This window comes from Heteronotia binoei, chromosome 5, assembly GCF_032191835.1.
Source record: "Heteronotia binoei isolate CCM8104 ecotype False Entrance Well chromosome 5, APGP_CSIRO_Hbin_v1, whole genome shotgun sequence".
Taxonomy (NCBI): domain Eukaryota; kingdom Metazoa; phylum Chordata; class Lepidosauria; order Squamata; family Gekkonidae; genus Heteronotia; species Heteronotia binoei.
Genome location: NC_083227.1, coordinates 166,372,189 through 166,389,665, shown reverse-complemented (window position 1 = coordinate 166,389,665; position 17,477 = coordinate 166,372,189). Strand labels below are relative to the sequence as shown.

The window sequence follows — 17,477 nt, the reverse complement described above, 5'->3', positions numbered from 1 at the left end:
ATTTACTAAGCAGGTCAGTTCCTCATCTCGTCAAAGGAAGGTGGTATATTACATTTCCTTGCATGAGATGTTCAAAAGGAAGGTCTGAAGGCTAAATGAATACTAAATTTAATTAATAATTGTAAGAAAAATAACATCTTTTGAAAGAAGAGGTCAACAGCTGAATAATAGTAGTGGTTACTATATCTGAAGTTCAGGTTTCTTCTTAAAAAATCATGGATGGCCAACATGCACCATGGTTGGTGCTCTTCAAGAGGAATGAGGGAGCCCATATCCTTTGTTATGGGCGTAGTTGGGCCTGCACTCTTATCAGCTTCTTTGGCCAGTCATTGCTCCCTGATCTGTATCTCATCATCTTAGAGGCAAAACCACAGCATGTCATGGTGAATTGTTATTTCCTGTTGTGAGCTTGATTTATGGTACAATCATCAGAAAGGTATCAACTATTCTTGAATTCCAAATATCTTTTAGAGAATACCTAGTAAAGTGAGTTTAGTCTCCAGATGTTGTGCTGTCTCCATTAATAGTTCCTCTCTGTTGTCAATTGCTGTTTCTGCCTCACGACGAAAGTTGACCCATTTCTGAAAGTCATCTTCACTTAAGACCTACAACAAATACTTAAGATTTCAGGAACTAAAGTCACTATGCATTTCAGCAGCATGCTGGGTTACTAAACATTTCCTTTGGGTTTAGATGGTTTATATATTTGTCTTAAGACCTATTGCATTAGTTAATGCAAGTACTGGATGCGTTGTACCAACTACTATGCTATTGTATGATCAGAAATCATTAGGTGACTCAGGTTTATATAAACCAGTCTAAGTTGTCACATTCATTCCTCCCCATGTACTGGGATCCCTTTCTTCCCTTCCTGGTTCACAGGAAGCCATAATTTGCCATGGCAATTGAACTGGCAAACTGTTACTTATGCCTTCCCTTCAAAACAAATTAAAAAACATGGCTTGTCCATGGCTTCCAGTTCTGATTGGTACAAACCATAATTTGCTACTCTGGCTGTAATGGCGAAAACATGGTTTACTGCTAAAGGGAGCAGGAAATCAGAATATGCAAGTAAAGGAGGGAGAGGGAAGAAGGAGGGTGCCAGTGAAAGATCGGCTTACTGTCTTCTTTGTCATGTGAAGATGATGACAAAGATGATCTGCTTGATCTGATGATGACCTGCTTCTCCCTGATCAAGAAGTGGCCCTAAACACGACCTATGAGACATTCTGAAGCGTGGAAAGGCTGCTTTGCCAAGTGGAAAAAAGGGATATTTACCTAGGGCTCAATGCCCAAGTATGAGACAGACAAAGCCTGTATACAGTATATTGATGTACTGCATACAAAGAGGGAATGTGGAAGTAAGCACATTGGATTCTTTTGCTTCTAGATATCTTTATCCAAATGTAGGAATGCTACTTATGAATGTGTACACTGTTCCTCTAAGTGGGAACACTGCATAAAGTGGGTCCCACCCTACAAGCATTTCCCTCTCTACAAATAAATGGGACCATGGGAAATCATTCTGTCTAGGGACCTACAGAACCTAGAACTGGGACTGAGTGCTGAATGGAAGACCAATTACCTCACCTGACTCCCAGCTCATCTGCATACTTTGCCAGACTCTACATTTTCTGAAGAAGAGGCATGGCTAAAACATGAATATATATCATTTTAAAAAACAATTAAATTGTTTCTGCAGGTCTTAGTGGGAAAATAGTCACAGGTTTTAGATAGTTTAAATAACTGTTAATCACCCTGTATGAAATATAGAAGGTAACGGTTCATTCAGGATTCAAATTCCCAATTAGCCATGAAGTTTGTTGAGTGATCTTGGGAGAGTCATTCTGTTTCAGCCTTTCCTATCTTGAATTGTGGCGAGGATAAAGTAGGGGTGGAGAGAATCATGTACACCAGGGTTTCCCAAACTTTTCTTTCCCGCGGCCCGGTTATTTTTACATTTCTCCTTTGTGGCCCACTAAAATTTGAGGGTGAAGCCAGGAGACTTTGGGAGTGGAACCGGGAGACAGGAAGTGTGTCATTTCCTGTGGTGTCAAGGACCAAGTGATGTGACTTCTGGGGCACATTGAACCAAAACTCCACCTTTTCCTGTGATGTCACTTCCAGGGCACTCCCCCAAACCTGCCTCTTCTTTGGAAGTAAATTCATTTTCAGAAAAATCTCTCTGAAACTCATGCTGAGCCAAAATGGGGGTGGAAAGTGGATGGTCCTCTCTTTTCACCCCCACACCTGCATGCACCTGTCTGTGTATTCTTCTCCAGCTTGCAAGCACTCCTAATGCCCATGTTCAGTTGCCTGCACCACCTACACATCCCTTCCTCAACAGCACTGGCCAATGTATGCAGTTGGAAGTGCTGTTGCCATTGTTTACACTAGAAGATCATGTGCTTAATGGAGGATAGTTCCTCCTTCTTGACCTTTCTGCCTGAACAACGGAAGTCACCTGACTAACTGACCAAACAAACAAAACAGGTTTTCCTGCTTCTAGACCTTGATTGACAGCAGTCAGTATCTTTTTCTTAGGTCATGCAGACAATAGGGAATCAGGCACAGTGTTAACCCTATAATAACTGGAACTTTAGAACATTGCAAAGGACATACAAAACAGATACATATTTCCCACACATAGTACCATCTCTTCCAATGCTGTTGAGATATATCGCAGTAATCTCCAATAATCTCTTTCTGCCCCAAACCTCTTACTCTCACTCACTCACACAGAAACCTCATAGAAGGCCACCTGGCTACAACTGGGGGTGCCAACTTTTCATTGGCAGAGCTCCTATGTCTGCAACAACAGTATGATGAACAGAAACGTTTCATTCAGCAAAAATGGAAGGAAAAAAAAAGAGAAAGGGAAAGAATGAAATGGAAGGAAAGGAAAAAAAAAGAAAGACATGGAAAGAAAGAACATAAACATAAGAGGAGCCATGTTGGATCAGACCAGTGGACTATCGAGTCCAAAATTCCCTCATACAATGCCCCAAAATCACCAGAATATCCTCCAGTGGGGCCAGGGCACTAGAAGCCCTTCCACTGTTGCTTCTCCCCTCCCAGCACCAAGAATACAGACAGAGCATCACTTGCAGGGAAAGAAAGAAAGAAAGAAAGAAAGAAAGAAAGAAAGAAAGAAAGAAAGAAAGAAAGAAAGAAAGAAAGAAAGGTGGCCAAAGGGAAAAAAAAAGCCTTCTTTACCATCAGATAACCCCAGCCAGCAAAAATTCTGCCCAGGGGTCATTTGGTAAAAAACCCCATCTATTGGAATGCCCACTCCCCACCCCTCCCAGCTGAAACACACACACACACACACCCTTCATTGCTGCCCAGGCCTTCTGGGGAAAACTCCCCAAAAGAACATACTGGAAGGCACATGAAAGCTCATACCTTGGAGAACACTTCATGGGTCTAAAGTGCCAATGGATGCCAGCTTTTCTCTCAAACACTGGGAGCGGTGGAGAAGGAAGGAGAGGCACCCCAGCTCCTCTCTGCAGAACACAGAGATGGGGCAGGGCCAGCTTTGCTGGGGACAGGGCTAGCTTTGCTGGGGGTGGGGCTAGCTTTGGCTTTTCTTGTGACCCGGTAGTGAGGCTTCCGTGGCCTGGTACCGGGTCACGACCCTGCAAATGGGAAACACTGATGTACACAATTTTGAGCTCCTTGAAAGAAGAATTGGATAAAAATGGATACATAGTTACAATGCATCATAGAAAAATAAGAGAATTTGAAATTTTAAAAATTAGCTAGGATAATTACAAGCTGCAATGGAAAAAAAGGGCTTGTTTTTCAGATAATTCAGTGGAAGGAGATAGAAAGGAATAGGAAACAAGCCTGTGAATGCAGATACAAAGCCAGCTTTCCACAAGAGAACTGACTTGAAATATCTGTCAAAGCCTTCTTTTTTCTTAATCAAAAAAATTATTTAACATTTTTCAGGCTAAAGTCAACAGATACCTTCTTAGCTACACTTCTTACCTTCTTCGCTATGCACAGAGTTCTCAGGCCATCTCGTGCATACCAATCTAGATGTTTCTGTGTTTGAACTCTCACTTTTCTTATCCTTTTTTCCATAGTCATGGTGGTAGCTGTGAAACACAGGCAGAGTGATGCTTATTCCAACTACTGAGAATTCCATACCTAGCAGCCAAACCGGGCACCTCAGTGGCATGTTTTCTAATACTGCAATTATCTTTTCCCAAATCTGTAAATGTGTTATGTGCCCACTATGGTGCAAACATGTAATGGATGCAAAATCAGAGACATAACCTCTTTCTGGAATAGCGAGGCTGCTTTGGATACTGGCTCAGTGTTCTTTCCAAATGTACCTTTTCTCTCCAGAGCCACATTCTTTGGGGAAACAAAATAATGCCGCAAGTCTGTAGTAGCTGGCTGGCTGTGATGTCAAAAAGAGCCTCTCGATCCTAATTCCCAAAGCAGATTTGTGGGCTGGTTTTTTTTTTTCAGTTTACCTTTTTTAATAATAAAGCAGTGAGTGAGTAGGTAAACACACAAAAGCACTGATAGCCCATTTCAACTTAAAAAAAGGTAAGCGGCTTGCCTGATTTCAGGTGGGCAAAGCGGACAGACGGATCTGAGCCAGCATAACTGCAAAGTGAGGAGAAAGCAGCTCTGAGTTCTGTTTTTACATTGCGTCTGTCTTTACTCCGTGTAAACTGAAACTGAAATCTACACAGTGTCAACTCTCAATCGTGCAAAGGGATTTAACTGTGCTTACATTTCCCTGAATAGTCCACTGTTAGATAGCAATGCCTATCTTCATTCCTGTTATGCTATCACAACACGGAAGATTCTCGTGCCATTACCACACAACATATAGAATTATCCATGCAGGCTACCTTTGAATCTTAATCAGGCTGTTCTGCATTCTGAGCACTCTCCAATTAAACAAACTGCCATCTTTTCGCTCTGAGCTGCGGTACTCGGAGAGCTAACACTTGTGCTTTCATTATAATCTTGCAGATTGGATTAATGCCATCCAATGATTCATGCAAACCAAGCAATGTTTTGTCAACAGTTCATCGGTTAATGCACAAGTTACCTCTGGCAGGGTCTTCCAATAAGTCCATTATGACCGAGTCAGCCCCTTTGGTATAGACAATTATCTCCTTGGTCAGGGGATGTCTCACCACCACAGACATTCTTTTCCTATTGGAGTCGAATCCCAAAGTATACAAGAGGTCAAAAGTCAGGAGGGTCCCCTCTGGCAATCTCACAGTCACCTGGTCAGTGGTTCTGGACACTAATGTAAACTGGTATGCACAGGCAGCATGTACGAGAGCTGCTTCATCTGGGCTTTCAGCCTCATAACAAAATTCCGGTTGCAAAGACCCCTCGGTATCTGTCTCACAAATCTCATGCAAGCAGGCCTCACTGGCCCCGGAGACATCTTCCCGAATTATTGAGTCTCCTTGAAAACTGTCATAATCTGTTAAGGTTGAACAGCTTTGGGTGGGAAAATAATTTTTTGCATTGGAACTGGCATAGACTCTGGTGCTTTCTGTGCTGAAACTGTCTCCTGTGTCTGAAGTAGATTGAGCTGATGTGAAAGAATAGGAGAGGCTTGCCAGCTTTAGCCTCTGGAACAGCTGGTGGATTCTCTCCAGGGAAATTCCGGATGGTTTGATGAGAGGTGGAGTAGTGACCTTCAGAAAAAAAGAGGGAGCTTGGATTAATTAAAGCTGAAATTGTAGAGAGCAAGGCATAGGGGTTGCCTGCAAACCACCAGAGCATTTTCAAAACATCACACACTACACTTGGGAAATAAGCACCCACCAGGAGATGTCGCTGGTTACAATGAGGAGATTGTTAATCTGACATAGATTATGAATGGGGCTTTCTGGTTTATATTCTTAGTATAAGAGAAGAAAAGAGAAACTGAAAGTCCTTTTAATCTGTGATAATTGAATAAATAGTTACTCTTATCACATATAAAACCACACGCACACACACAGAATGAGGCTGGATCCAGGTGGGCAGCTGTGTTGGTCTGAAGCAGCAGAACAAAGTCAGAGCCCAGTGGCCCCTTTAAGACCAAGAAAAGTTTATTCAAGGTATGAGCTTTTGCGTGCATGCACGTATCCGAAGAAGCGTACGAGCACATGAAAGCTCTTGCCTTGAATAATCCTTTGATGGTTTTAAAGGTGCCACTAGGCTCTTTGTTCTACAGAATAAGGCTGTCAATCAAAGTTTTCTGAATGGATGAACTCAACACTTCGACCCACGAAGCATCTTCCTTTGGAATCAGGACACTGGTTGTCAAGGTCACTATCGTCTACTCAGACGAGATGCAGATCTCCAGGATTTGGATTCCAACTAGCTAGTTGGGTAAGATAAATAAGTAATCAGATTTGCATATATTAAGTCTTTCCTGGGAGGAGGTGAATCGGGCAAGATTGCTCTTCGATTAGCAGAGTGTCCATAAGATACAACAGTCAACTGGTGGCACGGAAGTCCATAACTTTACCTTAATTTTCTCTGATTCTCTCCCCCATCCCTAAGTCAGGCCAATGTGCAAAATGTCATTTTCTATCTATCTGATAGGTAGGAAAGGAGTGGCCACCTCTACATTTTAGAGAAAGGAAAGCTATTCTTAGAGCCAAGCACAGTAGATTTTGGGATGAGATACAGTTTTCCTTCCAGACAAACATGCAGGTGAAATGTACGCTTACGTTTTGTGGCTAGGAAAATGGCACTGGGGAGAAGGCTTAACTGCTTCCTATCCCTGTCCCCTGGAACCAGTCCCAACTGTGGTCTGTCTTTTAAAAAAGAATGCTGGAAACCTCATGCATGGAAATCTCATTATCTCATATAATTCGGTCCTTGTACAGTTCTTGTCAAATCTGTAACACAGTACTGAAAGCCTGAGGTTTGCTAGCTTAAGTGGTGACTTCTGAGCCTGGTTTGACAGACTTTGCTGTCCCCATAAGCAGTGTCCTCTAGGAATTATTTTAAAAAACACAATCTTGGCAGAATGAAGGACTTCTAGCTTATTCCTCAGGTTCTGAGCAATTTCCCACAAGGTGCTGAAATGACTAATATTAATTCCCCCCCCCCCCCCCCCCCCCAGTTTCAGCTCTATACCCCTATGCACAAGCATGGGCACTCTTCATAGCACAAACAGAGATTGCTCTGAAAAGACAGCAATTAGCTTGCTGGACTGCAATGCTTTTAATCCACAATTGATCGTGCCGGTTAATCAATTGATGTTTGCAGCCATAATCAAGAAATATAGAAGAATATTGTTTCAGTTTCAAATTAGCATTTCCTTTGGACCACCAGAGCAAGCTGATAGGCAGAGACATGTCAAGGCAGACAGATGCTGAGAAAACATTCAGCAGAATTACTGGAGAAAGGGAAACTCTGCAAAGGGAAACTATGCAGGACTAAAACAGGTTTCTTTTTTTTTCAACCTTCTAGATAGTTGTCAGCATAAAGCTTTCAACCTTTTTATTGAATTCAGTGCATCTTCTGGCTTTCTTGTCTTTTTTTAAAAAATCTCCTTTCCAAACAGTACAGCGAAAGTGAGATTACCCTTTGTCTTGGATCAGTTGCTGTGGAGACCACCACAGTGTTGCAGAGGGTCAGGGCGAGAAAAAAGTCAGTGATGGAAGACGTGGTCTCTGAAAACATAAACGGTGTCAAAGAGTCCAGTGGGCGTGATGCATTTCTCACTTTCATCAACAGCTTGTTATCTGGGGTAACGTCCTTTTCCTGAAACACATATTATTCAGTAAAAAAAAAAAATACCCTGCATTCTTAGGACACTGTGCAAAAGAAGAAGAGTTGATGTTTATACCCTGCTTTTCTCTATCCTAAGGAATCTCAGAGCAGTTTACAATCTCCTTCCCTTCCTCTCCCCACAAAAGGCACCTTATGCAGCAAGTGGGACGGAGAGAGTTCAACGAGAACTGTGACGGGCCCAAGGTCACCCACCCAGCAGGCAGGCTTCATGTGGAGGAGTGAGGACTCAAGCCTGGTCTGCTGCTCTTCACCAGAGGTGTCGAACTCATTTATTGTTAGGGTTTGTAGAATCTTTCGGGCTCAAGTGCCGTGTTCTACTGGAGAAAGTTTTCCTTCCAGACGTTTCGTTCTCAGCTGCGGAGAACATCCTCAACATCCGCAGAGAACATCCGCAGCTGAGAACGAAACGTCTGGAAGGAAAACTTTCTCCAGTAGAACACGGCACTTGAGCCCGAAAGATTCTACAAACCCTAACGATGTTACCAGCCGTGAAAACCTGAAATCTTTGATATCATTTATTGTTGTTGTTTAGTGCATTTTTGAACTGGCTAATTTCCATTACTGAGGGGCTCTAGGCGATGTACAAAATTGTAAAGACAATAAAAACCAGAAGAACAATATCAGACATGTAATACATTAATAAAAGATCATGAGGCAAAAATTACAGTTCCCTCCCATTTCCAGCCTGTAGGTGCATCATGGATATTGGGGGATACTAGGGCCAGATCATGGATATTGGAGGATACTAGGGCCAGATCATGGATATTGGGGGATACTAGGGCCAGATCATGGATATTGGGGGGATACTAGGGCCAGATCATGGATATTGGGGGATACTAGGGCCAGATCATGGATATTGGGGGATACTAGGGCCAGATCATGGATATTGGGGGGATACTAGGGACAGATCATGGATATTGGGGGGATCCTAGGGCCAGATCATGGATATTGGGGGATACTAGGGCCAGATCATGGATATTGGGGGATACTAGGGCCAGATCATGGATATTGGGGGATACTAGGGCCAGATCATGGATATTGGGGGGATACTAGGGACAGATCATGGATATTGGGGGGATCCTAGGGCCAGATCATGGATATTGGGGGGATAGTAGGGCCAGATCATGGATATTGGGGGGATACTAGGGCCAGATCATGGATATTGGGGGGATACTAGGGCCAGATCATGGATATTGGGGGGATACTAGGGACAGATCATGGATATTGGGGGGATACTAGGGACAGATCATGGATATTGGGGGGATACTAGGGCCAGATCATGGATATTGGGGGGATACTAGGGACAGATCATGGATATTGGGGGGATACTAGGGACAGATCATGGATATTGGGGGGATACTAGGGCCAGATCATGGATATTGGGGGGATACTAGGGACAGATCATGGATATTGGGGGGATACTAGGGCCAGATCATGGATATTGGGGGGATACTAGGGACAGATCATGGATATTGGGGGGATACTAGGGACAGATCATGGATATTGGGGGGATACTAGGGCCAGATCATGGATATTGGGGGGATACTAGGGCCAGATCATGGATATTGGGGGATACTAGGGCCAGATCATGGATATTGGGGGGATCCTAGGGCCAGATCATGGATATTGGGGGGATACCAGGGCCAGATCATGGATATTGGGGGGATACCAGGGCCAGATCATGGATATTGGGGGGATACTAGGGCCAGATCATGGATATTGGGGGGATACTAGGTCCAGATCATGGATATTGGGGGGATACTAGGGCCAGATCATGGATATTGGGGGGATACTAGGGCCAGATCATGGATATTGGGGGGATACTAGGGCCAGATCATGGATATTGGGGGGATACTAGGGACAGATCATGGATATTGGGGGATACTAGGGACAGATCATGGATATTGGGGGGATACTAGGGCCAGATCATGGATATTGGGGGGATACTAGGGCCAGATCATGGATATTGGGGGGATACTAGGGCCAGATCATGGATATTGGGGGGATACTAGGGCCAGATCATGGATATTGGGGGGATACTAGGGCCAGATCATGGATATTGGGGGGATACCAGGGCCAGATCATGGATATTGGGGGGATACCTAGGGCCAGATCATGGATATTGGGGGGATACTAGGGCCAGATCATGGATATTGGGGGGATACTAGGGCCAGATCATGGATATTGGGGGGATACTAGGGCCAGATCATGGATATTGGGGGGATACTAGGGCCAGATCATGGATATTGGGGGATACTAGGGCCAGATCATGGATATTGGGGGGATACCAGGGCCAGATCATGGATATTGGGGGGATACTAGGGCCAGATCATGGATATTGGGGGATACTAGGGCCAGATCATGGATATTGGGGGATACTAGGGCCAGATCATGGATATTGGGGGGATACTAGGGCCAGATCATGGATATTGGGGGGATACTAGGGCCAGATCATGGATATTGGGGGATACTAGGGCCAGATCATGGATATTGGGGGGATACCAGGGCCAGATCATGGATATTGGGGGGATAGTAGGGCCAGATCATGGATATTGGGGGGATACCAGGGCCAGATCATGGATATTGGGGGGATACTAGGTCCAGATCATGGATATTGGGGGGATACTAGGTCCAGATCATGGATATTGGGGGGATACTAGGGCCAGATCATGGATATTGGGGGATACTAGGGCCAGATCATGGATATTGGGGGGATACTAGGGCCAGATCATGGATATTGGGGGATACTAGGGCCAGATCATGGATATTGGGGGATACTAGGGCCAGATCATGGATATTGGGGGGATACTAGGGCCAGATCATGGATATTGGGGGGATACTAGGGCCAGATCATGGATATTGGGGGATACTAGGGCCAGATCATGGATATTGGGGGATACCAGGGCCAGATCATGGATATTGGGGGGATACTAGGGCCAGATCATGGATATTGGGGGGATACTAGGTCCAGATCATGGATATTGGGGGGATACTAGGGACAGATCATGGATATTGGGGGGATACTAGGGCCAGATCATGGATATTGGGGGATACTAGGGCCAGATCATGGATATTGGGGGGATACCAGGGCCAGATCATGGATATTGGGGGGATACTAGGGCCAGATCATGGATATTGGGGGATACTAGGGCCAGATCATGGATATTGGGGGATACTAGGGCCAGATCATGGATATTGGGGGGATACTAGGGCCAGATCATGGATATTGGGGGGATACTAGGGCCAGATCATGGATATTGGGGGATACTAGGGCCAGATCATGGATATTGGGGGGATACTAGGGCCAGATCATGGATATTGGGGGGATACCAGGGCCAGATCATGGATATTGGGGGATAGTAGGGCCAGATCATGGATATTGGGGGGATACCAGGGCCAGATCATGGATATTGGGGGGATACTAGGTCCAGATCATGGATATTGGGGGGATACTAGGGCCAGATCATGGATATTGGGGGGATACTAGGGCCAGATCATGGATATTGGGGGATACTAGGGCCAGATCATGGATATTGGGGGGATACTAGGGCCAGATCATGGATATTGGGGGATACTAGGGCCAGATCATGGATATTGGGGGGATACTAGGGCCAGATCATGGATATTGGGGGGATACCAGGGCCAGATCATGGATATTGGGGGGATACTAGGGCCAGATCATGGATATTGGGGGGATACCAGGGCCAGATCATGGATATTGGGGGATAGTAGGGCCAGATCATGGATATTGGGGGGATACCAGGGCCAGATCATGGATATTGGGGGGATACTAGGGCCAGATCATGGATATTGGGGGGATACTAGGTCCAGATCATGGATATTGGGGGGATACTAGGGCCAGATCATGGATATTGGGGGGATACTAGGGCCAGATCATGGATATTGGGGGGATACTAGGGACAGATCATGGATATTGGGGGGATACTAGGGCCAGATCATGGATATTGGGGGGATACTAGGGACAGATCATGGATATTGGGGGGATACCAGGGCCAGATCATGGATATTGGGGGGATCCTAGGGCCAGATCATGGATATTGGGGGGATAGTAGGGCCAGATCATGGATATTGGGGGATAGTAGGGCCAGATCATGGATATTGGGGGGATACTAGGGCCAGATCATGGATATTGGGGGGATACTAGGTCCAGATCATGGATATTGGGGGGATACTAGGGCCAGATCATGGATATTGGGGGGATACTAGGGCCAGATCATGGATATTGGGGGGATACTAGGGACAGATCATGGATATTGGGGGGATACTAGGGCCAGATCATGGATATTGGGGGGATACTAGGGACAGATCATGGATATTGGGGGGATACCAGGGCCAGATCATGGATATTGGGGGGATCCTAGGGCCAGATCATGGATATTGGGGGGATAGTAGGGCCAGATCATGGATACTGGGGGGATCCTAGGGCCAGATCATGGGTATTGGGGGATACCAGGGCCAGATCATGGATATTGGGGGGATACTAGGGCCAGATCATGGATATTGGGGGATACTAGGGCCAGATCATGGATATTGGGGGATACTAGGGCCAGATCATGGATATTGGGGGGATACTAGGGCCAGATCATGGATATTGGGGGGATACTAGGGCCAGATCATGGATATTGGGGGATACTAGGGCCAGATCATGGATATTGGGGGGATACTAGGGCCAGATCATGGATATTGGGGGGATACCAGGGCCAGATCATGGATATTGGGGGATAGTAGGGCCAGATCATGGATATTGGGGGGATACCAGGGCCAGATCATGGATATTGGGGGATACTAGGTCCAGATCATGGATATTGGGGGGATACTAGGGCCAGATCATGGATATTGGGGGGATACTAGGGCCAGATCATGGATATTGGGGGATACTAGGGCCAGATCATGGATATTGGGGGGATACTAGGGGCCAGATCATGGATATTGGGGGGATACTAGGGCCAGATCATGGATATTGGGGGATACTAGGGCCAGATCATGGATATTGGGGGGATACTAGGGCCAGATCATGGATATTGGGGGGATACTAGGGCCAGATCATGGATATTGGGGGATACTAGGGCCAGATCATGGATATTGGGGGATACCAGGGCCAGATCATGGATATTGGGGGGATACTAGGGCCAGATCATGGATATTGGGGGGATACTAGGTCCAGATCATGGATATTGGGGGGATACTAGGGCCAGATCATGGATATTGGGGGGATACTAGGGCCAGATCATGGATATTGGGGGATACTAGGGCCAGATCATGGATATTGGGGGGATACCAGGGCCAGATCATGGATATTGGGGGGATACTAGGGCCAGATCATGGATATTGGGGGGATACTAGGGCCAGATCATGGATATTGGGGGATACTAGGGCCAGATCATGGATATTGGGGGGATACTAGGGCCAGATCATGGATATTGGGGGGATACCAGGGCCAGATCATGGATATTGGGGGATAGTAGGGCCAGATCATGGATATTGGGGGGATACCAGGGCCAGATCATGGATATTGGGGGGATACTAGGTCCAGATCATGGATATTGGGGGGATACTAGGGCCAGATCATGGATATTGGGGGGATACTAGGGCCAGATCATGGATATTGGGGGATACTAGGGCCAGATCATGGATATTGGGGGGATACTAGGGCCAGATCATGGATATTGGGGGATACTAGGGCCAGATCATGGATATTGGGGGGATACTAGGGCCAGATCATGGATATTGGGGGGATACCAGGGCCAGATCATGGATATTGGGGGGATACTAGGGCCAGATCATGGATATTGGGGGGATACCAGGGCCAGATCATGGATATTGGGGGATAGTAGGGCCAGATCATGGATATTGGGGGGATACCAGGGCCAGATCATGGATATTGGGGGGATACTAGGGCCAGATCATGGATATTGGGGGGATACTAGGTCCAGATCATGGATATTGGGGGGATACTAGGGCCAGATCATGGATATTGGGGGGATACTAGGGCCAGATCATGGATATTGGGGGGATACTAGGGACAGATCATGGATATTGGGGGGATACTAGGGCCAGATCATGGATATTGGGGGGATACTAGGGACAGATCATGGATATTGGGGGGATACCAGGGCCAGATCATGGATATTGGGGGGATCCTAGGGCCAGATCATGGATATTGGGGGGATAGTAGGGCCAGATCATGGATATTGGGGGATAGTAGGGCCAGATCATGGATATTGGGGGGATACTAGGGCCAGATCATGGATATTGGGGGGATACTAGGTCCAGATCATGGATATTGGGGGGATACTAGGGCCAGATCATGGATATTGGGGGGATACTAGGGCCAGATCATGGATATTGGGGGGATACTAGGGACAGATCATGGATATTGGGGGGATACTAGGGCCAGATCATGGATATTGGGGGGATACTAGGGACAGATCATGGATATTGGGGGGATACCAGGGCCAGATCATGGATATTGGGGGGATCCTAGGGCCAGATCATGGATATTGGGGGGATAGTAGGGCCAGATCATGGATACTGGGGGGATCCTAGGGCCAGATCATGGGTATTGGGGGATACCAGGGCCAGATCATGGATATTGGGGGGATACTAGGGCCAGATCATGGATATTGGGGGATACTAGGGCCAGATCATGGATATTGGGGGATACTAGGGCCAGATCATGGATATTGGGGGGATACTAGGGCCAGATCATGGATATTGGGGGGATACTAGGGCCAGATCATGGATATTGGGGGATACTAGGGCCAGATCATGGATATTGGGGGGATACTAGGGCCAGATCATGGATATTGGGGGGATACCAGGGCCAGATCATGGATATTGGGGGATAGTAGGGCCAGATCATGGATATTGGGGGGATACCAGGGCCAGATCATGGATATTGGGGGGATACTAGGTCCAGATCATGGATATTGGGGGGATACTAGGGCCAGATCATGGATATTGGGGGGATACTAGGGCCAGATCATGGATATTGGGGGATACTAGGGCCAGATCATGGATATTGGGGGGATACTAGGGCCAGATCATGGATATTGGGGGGATACTAGGGCCAGATCATGGATATTGGGGGATACTAGGGCCAGATCATGGATATTGGGGGATACTAGGGCCAGATCATGGATATTGGGGGGATACTAGGGCCAGATCATGGATATTGGGGGATACTAGGGCCAGATCATGGATATTGGGGGATACCAGGGCCAGATCATGGATATTGGGGGATACTAGGGCCAGATCATGGATATTGGGGGGATACTAGTCCAGATCATGGATATTGGGGGGATACTAGGGCCAGATCATGGATATTGGGGGGATACTAGGGCCAGATCATGGATATTGGGGGATACTAGGGCCAGATCATGGATATTGGGGGGATACCAGGGCCAGATCATGGATATTGGGGGGATACTAGGGCCAGATCATGGATATTGGGGGGATACTAGGGCCAGATCATGGATATTGGGGGATACTAGGGCCAGATCATGGATATTGGGGGGATACTAGGGCCAGATCATGGATATTGGGGGGATACCAGGGCCAGATCATGGATATTGGGGGATAGTAGGGCCAGATCATGGATATTGGGGGGATACCAGGGCCAGATCATGGATATTGGGGGGATACTAGGTCCAGATCATGGATATTGGGGGGGATACTAGGGCCAGATCATGGATATTGGGGGGATACTAGGGCCAGATCATGGATATTGGGGGATACTAGGGCCAGATCATGGATATTGGGGGGATACTAGGCCAGATCATGGATATTGGGGGATACTAGGGCCAGATCATGGATATTGGGGGGATAACTAGGGCCAGATCATGGATATTGGGGGGATACCAGGGCCAGATCATGGATATTGGGGGGATACTAGGGCCAGATCATGGATATTGGGGGGATACCAGGGCCAGATCATGGATATTGGGGGATAGTAGGGCCAGATCATGGATATTGGGGGGATACCAGGGCCAGATCATGGATATTGGGGGGATACTAGGGCCAGATCATGGATATTGGGGGGATACTAGGTCCAGATCATGGATATTGGGGGGATACTAGGGCCAGATCATGGATATTGGGGGGATACTAGGGCCAGATCATGGATATTGGGGGGATACTAGGGACAGATCATGGATATTGGGGGGATACTAGGGCCAGATCATGGATATTGGGGGGATACTAGGGACAGATCATGGATATTGGGGGGATACCAGGGCCAGATCATGGATATTGGGGGGATCCTAGGGCCAGATCATGGATATTGGGGGGATAGTAGGGCCAGATCATGGATATTGGGGGATAGTAGGGCCAGATCATGGATATTGGGGGGATACTAGGGCCAGATCATGGATATTGGGGGGATACTAGGTCCAGATCATGGATATTGGGGGGATACTAGGGCCAGATCATGGATATTGGGGGGATACTAGGGCCAGATCATGGATATTGGGGGGATACTAGGGACAGATCATGGATATTGGGGGGATACTAGGGCCAGATCATGGATATTGGGGGGATACTAGGGACAGATCATGGATATTGGGGGGATACCAGGGCCAGATCATGGATATTGGGGGGATCCTAGGGCCAGATCATGGATATTGGGGGGATAGTAGGGCCAGATCATGGATACTGGGGGGATCCTAGGGCCAGATCATGGGTATTGGGGGATACTAGGGCCAGATCATGGATATTGGGGGGATACTAGGGCCAGATCATGGATATTGGGGGATACTAGGGCCAGATCATGGATATTGGGGGGATACTAGGGCCAGATCATGGATATTGGGGGATACTAGGGCCAGATCATGGATATTGGGGGATACTAGGGCCAGATCTGACAGAAATGTCACTTTATGCATGCTATAAAATGTAATACAAAGTACTGAAAATATAAAGTTTATAAAGGTGATTTCAGTTGCTGAATGGCAATAGCAGGTGAATGACAATAGCGGGCTTCATTGGAATAGGTGTGATATGCAGAGGGGTCATGGCCACGGAGATACTAGCATTGGTAATGAGGCAGGAAACCTAGGTCTCAGTTCTGTCCAGGAGGATTCAGTTCAGGAGAATGAAAAGAATAAATGAACGTAAGTCTGACACTGGAAACCGCACTGTTCAGTTGCTCTTGCTGACCTAAGAGTAGCAGTGCGTTTACAAAGGAAGTTCAAAGGGAATTTGAAAGAGAGACTGCTGAAGTGCAAATGATAATGAAGTTCAAGGCAATGCATCCTCCTGGACTGAACTGAAACCTAGGTTTCTTCTCTCATTACCAATGCCTGTTATTGTCATTTGGCATCTGAAATCACTTCAATCTCCAAGCTGTAAGGATCAATGGACTCGCATTCTATCTGTATCTGAAGAAACGAGCAGGGACTCATGAAACGTCATGCCCTGCCACAGATTTTGTAAGTCATTAAGGTGCTACTGAACTCTTGCTCATTTCCACCAATAACGATTGCAAGCTGTGCTCTTAGGTTTCTTTCTTTTTCTTCTTCGTCATCTGTTAGAACTGGAGAGGGGGATCTTTCCAAATGTGTTGATTTTAGACCGGGCAAATTCCACTCACCGCGAGTGATGATAATGAAACAGTTATAAATGCAAAGGCGGGGGGGGGAGAGATATGTTGAAGTGGAACATATGGAACCATAAATATA

The 17,477-nt window shown here is 46.6% G+C and overlaps 1 protein-coding gene across 1 annotated transcript in view; it reads right to left on the bottom strand.

Annotated features, from left to right (window-relative positions):
* The window catches only part of ATP10B (ATPase phospholipid transporting 10B (putative)), a 115,066-nt gene that overhangs the window by 33,441 nt on the left and 64,148 nt on the right, over window positions 1–17,477 (bottom strand). Inside the window, exons 9-12 of the mRNA XM_060240639.1 lie at window positions 7,570–7,749; window positions 5,074–5,681; window positions 3,994–4,096; window positions 479–605 (exon numbers count right to left, since the gene is read on the bottom strand). Coding sequence (XP_060096622.1) covers window positions 479–605; window positions 3,994–4,096; window positions 5,074–5,681; window positions 7,570–7,749 — 1,018 coding nt within the window. The remainder of the gene's footprint in view (window positions 1–478; window positions 606–3,993; window positions 4,097–5,073; window positions 5,682–7,569; window positions 7,750–17,477) is intronic.